This window comes from Cyprinodon variegatus, unplaced genomic scaffold, assembly GCF_000732505.1.
Source record: "Cyprinodon variegatus isolate N-32 unplaced genomic scaffold, C_variegatus-1.0 Scaffold647, whole genome shotgun sequence".
NCBI classification, from domain to species: Eukaryota; Metazoa; Chordata; class Actinopteri; order Cyprinodontiformes; family Cyprinodontidae; genus Cyprinodon; species Cyprinodon variegatus.
In genome coordinates this window covers 12,500-24,593 of record NW_015151100.1, presented here as the reverse complement: position 1 = coordinate 24,593, position 12,094 = coordinate 12,500, and the positions used below count along the sequence as shown (strand labels likewise).

At 40.2% G+C, this 12,094-nt stretch overlaps 1 protein-coding gene across 1 annotated transcript in view; it reads left to right on the top strand.

Moving 5' to 3' along the window:
- The window catches only part of tubgcp6 (tubulin gamma complex associated protein 6), a 38,825-nt gene that overhangs the window by 15,183 nt on the left and 11,548 nt on the right, over nt 1–12,094 (top strand). Inside the window, exons 10-17 of the mRNA XM_015393551.1 lie at nt 1,025–1,164; nt 2,801–2,950; nt 3,174–3,255; nt 3,657–3,745; nt 6,375–6,490; nt 9,079–9,217; nt 9,378–9,467; nt 9,547–11,128. Coding sequence (XP_015249037.1) covers nt 1,025–1,164; nt 2,801–2,950; nt 3,174–3,255; nt 3,657–3,745; nt 6,375–6,490; nt 9,079–9,217; nt 9,378–9,467; nt 9,547–11,128 — 2,388 coding nt within the window. The remainder of the gene's footprint in view (nt 1–1,024; nt 1,165–2,800; nt 2,951–3,173; nt 3,256–3,656; nt 3,746–6,374; nt 6,491–9,078; nt 9,218–9,377; nt 9,468–9,546; nt 11,129–12,094) is intronic.

Here is a 12,094-nt window from a genome sequence, read left to right as displayed (position 1 = left end):
TTAGATAAGTGAAAGAAGGAGGATAGATAAAATTTTAACTATTTCTAAATATTATCAAAGAACCTTAATGAAGTGTTACAGTCATTTCTTTTTCCTTAGAGTAGAAATATGACAAAATCCATATGGCTTATAATCAAAAAATGAAAGAGGAACATGTTAAATGAGACAGATTTTTTCTGATCTTTACGAGTAGAAAAATGTGACAGTAAAATTACCTGTTGTTTTTTTTTTTTTTTAATGCAGTTGTGATAAATTAATCTGAACAAAGCTGCAAGTTAATTTTCCAATCACGTCAAGACAACATAGGAAGTCCAAACAAAGATCTCCAAAGCTCTTAGCTACAGTTTCATATTTAATTGTAAGATGGAAAAAAACAGCCCTTTACATTTTTTTTTTTGACAAAATGGCCAAAATCTATTGGAAAATAGTCCTCCTTTGTTTTAGGCAAGAAAAGGTGTTTATCTGATAATTTACTGACTGAATAGATGTCAGCATGTTTACCTGTCAATGAAATCATTCAGGTGCAGGCATGAATATGCATAAACAAATTTCAAACACAAATATATATACAAGCTTCTCCTTTTTAATGTTGACACTGGCTAATAGATACAGTGAGGTATGAATGATTATAGGCTGTCCAAACACTGTATGTAACTCAGCATCCCATTCAAGGTCACACCGTCATGCTGGTTTTGTCTGCTTCCATTTTTGCTCATCGGCTCCACCTCATCAGCTCGAGTGAAGCTCCACAGCTCTCGCTCCTGCTGTTTGAAGGAGACGCAGTTGTCACCGTTTTCTTCAAATTCTGTCGGCCAAGGAAGCAGTCAGCAGTGGCAAAGCATGAGCTCTGAAGCTCGTGCATTTATGTTATGCTTTTATGTTTAGAATTACTGAGCTAAGTGCTGACAATTACAGGTGTTAATCCAAGCAGCAAGTTTTGTCATGTCCCATAACTCATAGTAAAAAAGAGGAATGTTCTTTTAGTACTGGCTGATTCTAACGGGTTGTGTTTGCATTTCTACAGACAAACACTTCTGGGTCCAAGGCTACACTCTGATCTCGAAGGATGTTGAGGACTGCATGCCAGTCTTCCTGAGACACATCGCTAACGACGTCTATGTCTGTGGGAAGACCATAAACCTTCTCAAAATTTGCTGTCCGCAGGTTTGTTTTGTATGTTTATAACCATACATGCAAATCTAAAGAGATTTAATGCACTTGAGTTCTGTGTATTAAAAAAACAACTATAGAATCCCTCGGATATTTCTAATATTCTCTATGTAACATCACGGGCTTTTATGTGTACTGTCATCGCCCAAAAAGTAACCTTTAGAAGTTGTACGGTGACAAATATCCTCACATCTACTCCATATCAGATTTTTATACACAGCCACACTTGGTTGAGAGTTTTCACTCAGTTTTGAGGAATTATTTTACCTAAACAAAATAATAAAAATAACAACAGTATTTAATGTATATTTATAAATAATTGAGAACAGACATGGAATGTCTGTTCATTTGCAGTTGATTCATTAACCATGGAAATAAAGTGTTTACATCCCCGGTGCTATTTATTTTCTTTCTTCCAAGAAGGATTAAATAGTTTGTTTTTTGCCAATACAGACAGGCTCTGCGTTTTTTTGCTTGTCTGTTACAATATAACTTTTGGTTTATTTTATAACTCAATAAGACCCAATAAAGGTGTGACGTATAGTTATGTTGACATATACCGAGAGTCTCTTATTATTAGTTTTACGAGACGCAGGAAGATGTTCTTCTTCATGGAGTATAGAGGTAATATTCTAACTAGGGGTGCGCTCACAGGAAAATTTGGGCTGATATCGATATCTCGTGTATTGCAGTTGTGACTGGTAGCCAATATTCAATGACCTTTACACAGAGTGAAAAAAAGACCACAGTGCTTCTGTTGAGTCCCTGCTTCAACTAAATCATTAAAATATTATCATCTTGGTAACGCTCCTCTGTATTTTCCCCATATGCATCCAAGTGTTAGTCCCATTTATTGCAGAAAGATGGAAGATGTGATCTGATCATTTAAGCTGAAGCATTGATTTAATTTAAAATACAAAATACAAAAATAAAATACAAATACAAAAGTATATTTTCAAATTTTTTAACAGTTGTGAAGCTTAGATATCTATAAGCATGTGAATTTTGTTCCTTGGTGATAAACCACCAAGATGAGGAATATTTCCTTTAAGGATCCCATTTTGTATCATCATGGTCTGAGTAACTCTAAACTGCTTATGTGCCCCTGTTGGTGAAAAGCAAAGCCTACAGCATGATGCTGCCACCACTATGTACTAATGTTGGGATGGTTTGTTGAGGGGGTTTGCATGTAAGTAGAAATAGATGCAGCTTTCTCTCCCAACCAGAGAACCTTCTTTAACGTTAACTGTTTCTTTGTGTCTTTTTTCGCCTAACTTCTTGTGATATGAGCCTTGCAGTTGCATCAGGACATGTGTGGAAAAAAATCAAGGGTAGCAACACTTTTGCCAAACTTTGTGCTTGTATACATTTTATAGGTTATTTTTAGCTTCTTATCCTATTGAGGTCCAAATCTCTCCCATATGTTTTCCCAGATTCTTTGCTAGTTTACTTTCGCATCTAGCCAGGAATAGGAGTCGTACTTTCCGACAGCTGGTGCAACATATTTTGTTTATGGAATGAACTTTGAGGTTATAAAACATGTCAACATGATGAGTCATGCAGTTTAACACTTGAAGCAGCGAGCCCCCTTTTGTAGCACTAACTTCTCACCAAATGTGTTCTTCCCCAGCACTACATCTGCTGGTCGGAGCTGCCGGTGCCTCGCATCGCTGTCACCTTCTCCCTGCAGGAGGTGGAGGAGATTGAGCGAGAATGCGCGGTGTACCGCGGACGTATGGAGAGGATTGCAAAGCACAGCGCTGTAAGCAGGGAGGAGCAGGTAAGGATACAAGCTCTGTTTGTACTTCTTTATTAGATGTTTGGTGCTATAGCTTTCCTGTGCACAATCTGATGCACGTTTGTTTTTAAGGCATTGAGCTAGTTTATATGGCATGCACTGTTTGTGCAGCTGTGACAGGAAGAGATGCGGGAGGAGAGGTAGAGCTCTGGAGCAAGGGGATAAATCTTTGTTAATGATGATTTCTTGCCTGTCCATTGTTTAGGCCCTGCGAGCAGAGCGAGCGCGCCAGGACCTGATCAATCAGGTCAGGGAGTCGGCAGCCAAAACCCTGGAGAGCATCCGAGGTTAGCGTCTCATTTAAACACTCTGAAACACTGATTGTTATATAGTTCATGTTGCAGCTAAATATACCTTCAACATGTTACATTAATTACACACCAGGTAAAATTTGTTTAATTACACTTTCTTGCTATTTGAGGACTTGTCTTCCATTAGTTAAGGGTGTGAAATTGAACAGAGTTCTGCAAAATCGTCTCTTTAATTTTTTTTCCTGTGGAAGATGTAAAGAAGTGAATTTGCTTGGGGAATGCCTGCTCAGTTCCTTTATGCACGCCTCGGCTTATATGAGTACAAGGCAGATGGTGATGTTTTGTGCTGCGGCGCGTGTGTTAGAGCGATGCGGATGTTGGGTTGCTTTTCAACGAGGAGTAAACAGCCCACTGTTATCTGCCTCCACCTCCTACAGGGCGGCAGGTGTCACAGCGTCTGGCTGAGGAGGCCAAGAAAAGGGAGCGCTTTGAGGAGCTGAAACAGCACCTGGAACAGGAGCAGGAGGTACATGAAGTGGAAACGCACTTAAAAAAAAGCATAATAATCTATTTAAAATGTGTGTCTATGTCTGCATGAATGTTAAAGATAGATTAGAAGTTATGTCCCAATAAATGTGTGTCACTGTTTTACTGTCACTTAACTGTGTACATGTCAGTTTGAATTTGCTTTATCAAAGCCTCATAGATGCTGCCCAGAAAATGACAACAAAACCAAAATTCTTTCTCTGGAACATACTAAAACGCAGCAGCCAGTCTTTTTCTGCAGCTATAATAAGTCTGGGTAATTAATTGCATTTGCATTATAATTGTCATTTAAGAAAACTCTATATTCAAATTGCAGAGGTTCTCAACTTTGGTCATTTTACATTTAACAAGACTGAGAAACTACATTTTCTCACTCCAGCCCTTCAAGTGGTGGTAATATATTTAAAGTGGGTTACAGTTAAGTCCTGCAATAATGGACTCTGAACAAGCAAGCTTTCAAAATGATTAAATGCTGGAGTAAAACATCTACATGCTTGTGATTAGTGTGAAGGTAAATTTGATAAAATTGCAATACTGAAAGCAATCGCAATTTAGATTTTTGGCAAAATAATTTAGCCCTAATATAAACTGTGGCTTTTTTTATCATCTGCTTGTTTGAATTTCTGTACAAAACGTGCTTTCAGAAGTTAGAAACTTTATCTCGCAATAAGTGAAGCTTTTGCCCTAAAACCTCAAAGGTTTGTATGAAACAGCAACACATTTGCAATATTTGGAAAGACTGCAGAAGATCAACAAGTCTATCTACCTAAAGAGTCAAGTAATGGCAGCGACAAACGCTAGCAACAAGTGGCACCAAGCCTAAACCCAACACACAACACTGTTGCTATGCAACAGCAATAAAAATGTTTCAACTTTCTCGGGTTGCATCGCAAGCCTGCTTGTGCATGTCTACATCTATGAGGTCAAAATGTCACACGCGTGAATTTAGCTGGTCGCTTTGCTAGAGGACGACAATCGACTGTTAAGTCATTGCAGGCGAAGTGCGGGGAGGGACGTCCCGGAATTAAACCATTAATAGAGATGCTATCCCTTTGATTTGACACCTATTGGTAGAGAGGTTCACACTACAGCTGAATAACAATCTTCAGGACTGAGGTACATTGTTGGGTTTGAATTGAGGTAGAATCACGTCAGTACGGATTAGTCACAGTCCAGACTTCAATCCGATTGGGATTTTTTGGTAAACTCACTCACAGATGCTCTCCTTCTGATCTGACTATGTCTTGGTTGTTAAACGAGCAAGAATGTTTCAGTTGCTGGATGTTCAAAGCTGGTATGGCACTGCTGTAAAGCACAAGATGGTAGTTAAATAATAATTTGTAAAACAGATATGCCCTTAAATGTGCTCTTAAATTTACTTTAAAACTGTGAGTATTTTTGCAAGGCTTCATAGATACATCTTACATTTGCACCCATCTCAGATTAAAGGGCTAATATGGATTTTTATAAGTACAACGTTCAGTCTGACAGATTTTCTGGCAGAAATTGTTGTTCTGTTGGAATTTAGACGTTTCTCCGTTCTTACTATCCATTAGTTATCCAGATGTAAGAGATAAATATGGTGCTGTCTTGACTTGTCTGTATTAGCCTGACATTTGCTTATCTTGAAACATTGTAGAGAGACAATTTTCAAACCCCATTTTTATTTCTCAAACACCACATAGTCTGACCCTCTGGTTGCCCTTTTTTCTACCATCTGAATGATTTGCGCTTTGCTGACCCTATGTGAAACGCCATGCATTATCTCTTATATCTCTTCTGGCAATGCACTGTTCTGCTAAAATGGAAGAAGACGACCCTGTTCACCCACGCTCAGCTGCCCCGTTAAGCCTAGGAAAGATCTCGGCATTTTTTAGGAACTCCAGGGAAAAGTTTCTTTTCTTCATCCCTCATGCTTAGAACCTTAACACCCAGCAGCTTCTAGTATGTTTTTTTTTCTACAATAATAAGTATAGATTGTAATGATGATGTTTACATAAAGAAAAATACATTTTAACTTAAACAGAGATGCAAGATGACTTTATTATTGCTGTGATTCATAAGTCAGTGTTTTAAAAAGGTCTTTTCACTGCAACACTTCTTTCTCTTTTTAATTACTTGAACAATATATTTTTGAGGGAAGCACTAAACTTTTCAAACCTGAAAGTCTTCCTTTAGCACTTCTGTCAGCTTTTGGAACTGGGACGGCTTAACAAGATTTGTTTGCAATAGAGATATTTTATTCCTCCTTGTGGTTGAAAAATAATATGAAACCCTTAGGTGTTGTATTAAAAAAAAAAAATCTATGTTGCATTTTTCACTGGAACTATATATGATTTTATGAGTTTTGAGCTTACTTAGATGCAAAAACACTGCTCATATGGTGGGGATCAGTAGACTCTGTCACAAATAGCCTCCAAAGTGACATCATGATGACAGCTGAGATGCAGACTAAGGATTTTCTGCAGGGTCTGAACAATCTAAAATAATCCTTTAAAGGAGGGCATGAAGGCTCAAAAAATGTCCACAAAAATATACAAACATCTAATTAAATGTCTCCTGGTTAAATAAGTGCTTATGTGTGTATTTGTTTGTGTTTGTGGGATCAGTGGCGAAATGCAGCCAAGAAGAAGCAGGAGGAGAACGACTTCAGCTTTGCCAAAGAGCTGAGAGACAGAGAAAAGCGACTGCAAGCCCTGGAGGAGCAGCTGGAGCAGAGAGCCAGGTTTGACAGCTTCCACAGAGTCAACTGATCTGCCAGCTCCAACATAGAACTGATCGTTCTACGTTGGCATTTTTCTTGTTATATACAATGTGTTGAACTTGCTGAAGCATCACTTCCACAAGTGCTGCATATGTTTGCGGCTAGACTTATGCTACATTCCCGTGCAGTCGGGATAAGTGTGTAATGCCACAGCGTGAGCAAACGCTATTGAAACTTGTAACGCACGCAGCAAGCTGTCATTCAGCGTGGCGACATGTTGGAGATCAGAGCGTGCTAAAGCTGAAGGAGGGAAGCACCTGCCATCTGCAGCCTCTTAGGTCTGCATCCTTCCACTCCTCTCCCTGTCTGGAAACATTTCTGAAATTCAAAGTTTAAACATAAAGTTTTTGATATGTGGAGGAAAAGAAGAATAAATGGGGGGTGGGCGGGGGGGTTATGAAGGTGGGATTCCTATTTTTTTGATCGAGTAATAAAGGGCTATTTTAGTTTCACTAAATTAAAGCTGCAAACTTAAATTGACCTTGAGAGAGAGAAAGAAAGATGATTTTCAAGGTTTAGAAACAGACTTCATGAACTTCAATCCATTATATTTCTGAATCAAGTTTAAAAAAAAAAAAAACCTTAAAGGTTTACATTGAGATGAAAAAAAAAAATACAGATCTGAAGTCCATTTTAGTCTTCACATTTTATGTGCCTGTTAAAATGTTTCGGTTTCTTATCTTTATATAGAAAATCTTTGACCCTTTCTGCATAATTTTGGCCAGTTATTATAAGTTAATACAGATCTGAAGCCATAGCTCACAGATGCCCATCACAGGCCTTTATGATTAATCCTACAACGCAAATAGGAAAATATTTTAGGGTTAAGGGAAAATATATATGTATTAGAACTTTTCAATTTATCTCATTAAGCATAAGTTGCTTAATAGCAACCCCCCCACCTCCCTCCACTACCTTTTGCTAAACATTGTTGTTATATGGCTGTAAGAAAAATACTACACTTTGACTAGAAAAACAAATTATGGTGGATACACTTTCTCTTATATTTTTGTTAGTGGAGGGCCGTTATCGTTGTTAATCTATTCTCAAAGTTGGATTTGGTGCTGGGTCTATACTTATGATGACTTTCTCCTTGATATTGTGTTTGTCAGTGTTTGCCAGCAGGTAGCAAATAACTCATGCTGAAACCAAGGTCCAGTCGCAAAGCTCTTTATTGATGCAATGCAAAAAAACAGGAAATCCTTGTTCCCTTATATGTAACTGGTGAAAATTTCTTTTGAGGCTGCCAATGTTAACACTTACAACTCCAGCCTCACAGGACACAACAATGACGGCCTGTAGGGGTGTAAATCACACCTATCATGGCGATTCGATTGAGTATCGATTTCCTGACCCAACGATTCGATTATTTTCGATACTCAAGAATACACCACAATTCGATTCAATTAATTGGTTCGTTTTTTTTTTCTTTTTACACCTTACAGGCTAGACAATGTTTCAAATTTGAAGTAAATCAATGAAAGCTGTAATATCGTTATTCTTTTATTTTTTTTTTTTTGAGAAACTACAGAAAATAACAGAAGTAGAGAAGTTGCACTCCACTTATTCCTAATAAAACATCATTCACTGAAAAATAATAATGCCCCTGCGTTATAGATTCTGCAAGGCCTTGCATCAAAAAATACTGCAGAAAATCAGTGCAATGAGTGCAATGAAATACCTCGGCTCCAGACGTCCCCGACCCCTCCACAGACGCTCCGCTGCACCTCTCCCAAATTGTAGCTGACCGCAGACAGTGCCGCAGACAGGAGGCCGGCTTGTTTTGTTTTCATGACAGAAATTGCGGAAAACAACTTGTGAAGTTGGACCATCTAGAAGAGCGAGGTGTGCGAGAACGCTGGAATCCTTTTTCCACCTGGATCTCCGCTCTTTTTGGCATGATTCGATATTCTTGTGGACGTATCGATGCATCGGATCGTCGGCTGTTGGATCGATGCATCGATACAAAACGATTATTATTTACACCCCTAAAGGCCTGAGTCACTGGTGGAGAAAAAAGAAATAGAGCTTGGACTGACTGACTGACACAAAGCTACTGACTGTCAACAGTTCATCATGACCTATTATGTTGGCTTTTAGTTCAGTTCAGTTCATGTTAATTCTCTATCTTTTGTTTTGTCTTTCCATTCCAGAAAATTATTTTGATAAATTTGTCATGTCTAAAACAGTCTGTTAGATTTAACAGCTGAAGGAATAGTGGCGGGTTTACTGCTTAAAATAAAGAGAAAATAGATATTACACCTGTTTTAAAAAAATCTTTCTGTGAATCTCTTGAAACATCTGGGTTACCACAAAAATCTTGTACCTGTCCTTGCATAGATGGTGAGAAGCCTTTAAACATGGAAAAAGGAGGCAAAATAGTAAAAAACAGATTATAACCCTGATTTCCTGCATGCTTAGGAATCGGTTCTAGTCTACTTTCCAACATGGAGCTAGAGACAGTGTCCTGACCCTGTTGTTGCTGCTCTGGATTAACCTTGCATCTGAAGGAATGTCGCCTTTCTTTCTGTTCCTCCATCACTATACAGAAAGGAGCTGATTGCTCAGTACAGCCGGTTGTCAGAGGAAGCAGCTCGCAGAGAGAGACGGGCCATGTGGAGAGTGCAGCGAATGAGACTCGACGGAGCCAGGAAACAATTCTTAATGCTCGACAGGCAGAAAATTCAGGTGGGTGACTAACAGAGGAACACAAAAGCATGAACAACACAGAAAGATGATTTCCTGCCAAGGTCATGTTCAAGAATTTCTAAAGAAAGTACACAAAGATTTTTATTGTTTCTCAAAGTTTTCAGTTTTTTTTATTAAAGGTTTTGTTTTCATCTTTCAGGCATTGCTGGATAAATGCCCATCAGGCCAGGAGAGCCCTCCCATGGATATATTGCCATCTGCCCCCTCACATCCACCTCAACAAATTCTTGTATTAATTCCTCTTTATAGTAATAACCTTTCTATGGTTTCTTTTCTCTTAGAAACTGACTTGATATTCTTGTTTACAGGATCCGTTAGCAAACGTTCAAAGATCTGAAGCTCTAACTCCACTTCCTAATCCGTCTGCAGCAGACCCTCCTCTCATCTGTGAGGACTCTGACATCAGTGACCTTCTCCCTAAATCACCGAAGCCTGACAGTCAGCAAGTGGATATGGCCCTGGAGGAGATTGGCTCTGACCTACCTATTGCTCGCCCTGCTCCACAACTCGTTGACTATGACTTTAGTGCCCCCTTTAGTCTGCTTGAGGGAATCACTGGCCAAGCTTCTGCCCAGTCCAGGCCTCGGTGGGGACCTGCAGACCAGCCTGAGCTGATGCAGAGCCCCATTCTCACAGTTCAAAAAGATGAAAACTTTCATCAAGCTCAGCAGACTCAGGAGGACAGTCAAAATATGGACGTTCACGGACAAACCTCACATGCTTCTGACGCAAACACTCTCAAGGGAGACCAAGAAGCTGCATCTGTACCAGGACAAGAAGGAAGTGATTTATGGAAAAAAGATCAGATAAAGACTGAGGGTGCTGAAGTGGACAATAAGAACCACGGCTCTGAGAGTCCTAATAAAGCTGGTGGAGATGTTTCTCCTTCAGACCTTCAGAGGTCTGTCCCCATTGCTGAAGTTAAGGTTGGAGAGCTGGTTTCAGCCTCCCATGGTGCCCATGGCCATTCGTCTGATGCTCATATAAAGGTTGGGCAGTATGTCTCTGAGGTAACTGCTCAGATTCCATCCCCCAACATTCACGGCCATGCTTCAGATTCACACATCAAGATCGGAGAAAACCTGTCCGACGTCACAGCTCCTACACCCTTCTCCAGTTCCCATGGCCACTCCTCTGATGCACACATCAAAATTGGGGAATATATTTCTGAGATTGTCTCTTCTCTTCCTGTCCCTAATGTCCATGGACATTCCTCAGACTCCCACATCAAGGTTGGAGAACTTGTTTCTGACGTTGAAGCGATCTTACCATCACCAAACATTTACGGCCACAGCTCTGACTCTCATATAAAAGTTGGAGAAAATGTTTCAGACATTGCTGCAGCGAAGCATGCTCCCAGTGTTCATGGGCACGCCTCTGATGCTAATATAAAAATAGGCGAGTTTGTGTCCAACGTGTCTGAAGGGAGACCTCGTTGGAGTAAGCATGGGCATGCCTCCGATTGTGTCCTTCAGTTGGGCTGTGTGGTCTCTGGATCAGATTCCAGAACAGCTGCTCTGCCAGGGAGCTTTTACGGTCACTCCTCAGACTCAACCTTAGGTGTTGGATGTGTGGTCCAAGGAGATGAGCCCAAACTGCGATCATTACCTGGCAGTGCTCACGGCCATTCTTCAGACTCTGCTTTAGGCGGTGGATGTCTCGTCTCAAAAGCCGACCCGCTTCCATCGCCTCTGCCAGGCAGTGCTTATGGTCACTCCTCTGATTCGGCACTGGGAGTCGGCTGCATGGTGCTGGGGTCAAATCTGCCACCTGCTGCACTCCCAGGCAGCTCTTACGGTCACTCATCAGATTCTTCGCTAGGGGTTGGATGTGTGGTCAAAGAAAAAGAAGATGGAAACCAGCCAAAGACGTCAGAAAAGGACAATAAAGGTACCGAATCACAGAGGGGCCATTATTTTGCCCCATACAAGCTAAGGGCAGCTGTTGTTATGGTTACAAAAATGCTAAATCAATTTTTCCTAAAATAGTTTGTATGCTTTAGATTTGTTTTAATAGTAACCCCTCCCCCTGCCCCACTTGTTGCTGCACACAGCCACCAGCTGGCTAAATGAAGTCTTTCGCATGTTTAAAAATTAGGCAAATTCGGCTGTTTTGCACGTTTTTTTAATCCTTTACTATCTTTGCATCTAAATGAACCTCCTAATATCCACCTATTTTCTGGGAATGTCCCCTGTTTTGAATACCCAAATGGAAAAGAAAATAACTGAGGAACTGTAAGCCCAAATTACATGTGTGATACGTTATTCAAACACCTTCTAGTTTCTGAATATATACATGCAAATTGGTTGAGTAAAACACCCAAGCAGCATCAAGCCCAAGCTGCATCAGTTCAAACTAGAGACTGAAATTTTTCCGGGACTCCCACGGGTCACAGGATTCCCGTGGGATACCCGTGGGATGGGAGTCAGTATTAGTAACGATCACATGATTGGGACGGTACAGGATTAAACATTAACGGGAGCAGACGGGAGCGGGAGCAAACCAATAGTAACTAAAAAAAACTAGGATCGATGCCAAAAAAATAAAATAAAATGGAAAGAAAAAAAATCCAGTGCTGATGCTGCCATTTTGTAGTTTTTTTCCTTGAAGCCTACACTATAAAACAAGTCAAAAAAACTACACGACCCAAAATTCAACAGTGCTTCCGCTCTGAGTTTTTCACCCGCGCTCAAAAACAACAATGGAGGGACCAACAGTTACTACAGTTAGAAACAGGAACTTAACTGACCCTTCATAGAAATTCAGATTCAATGTATTGGCATAAATCTTATTGAAGACAACAAGAATGGGAGTGGTGCAGGAGCGGGAGTCATTCTGAATGGGAGTGGTGCAGGA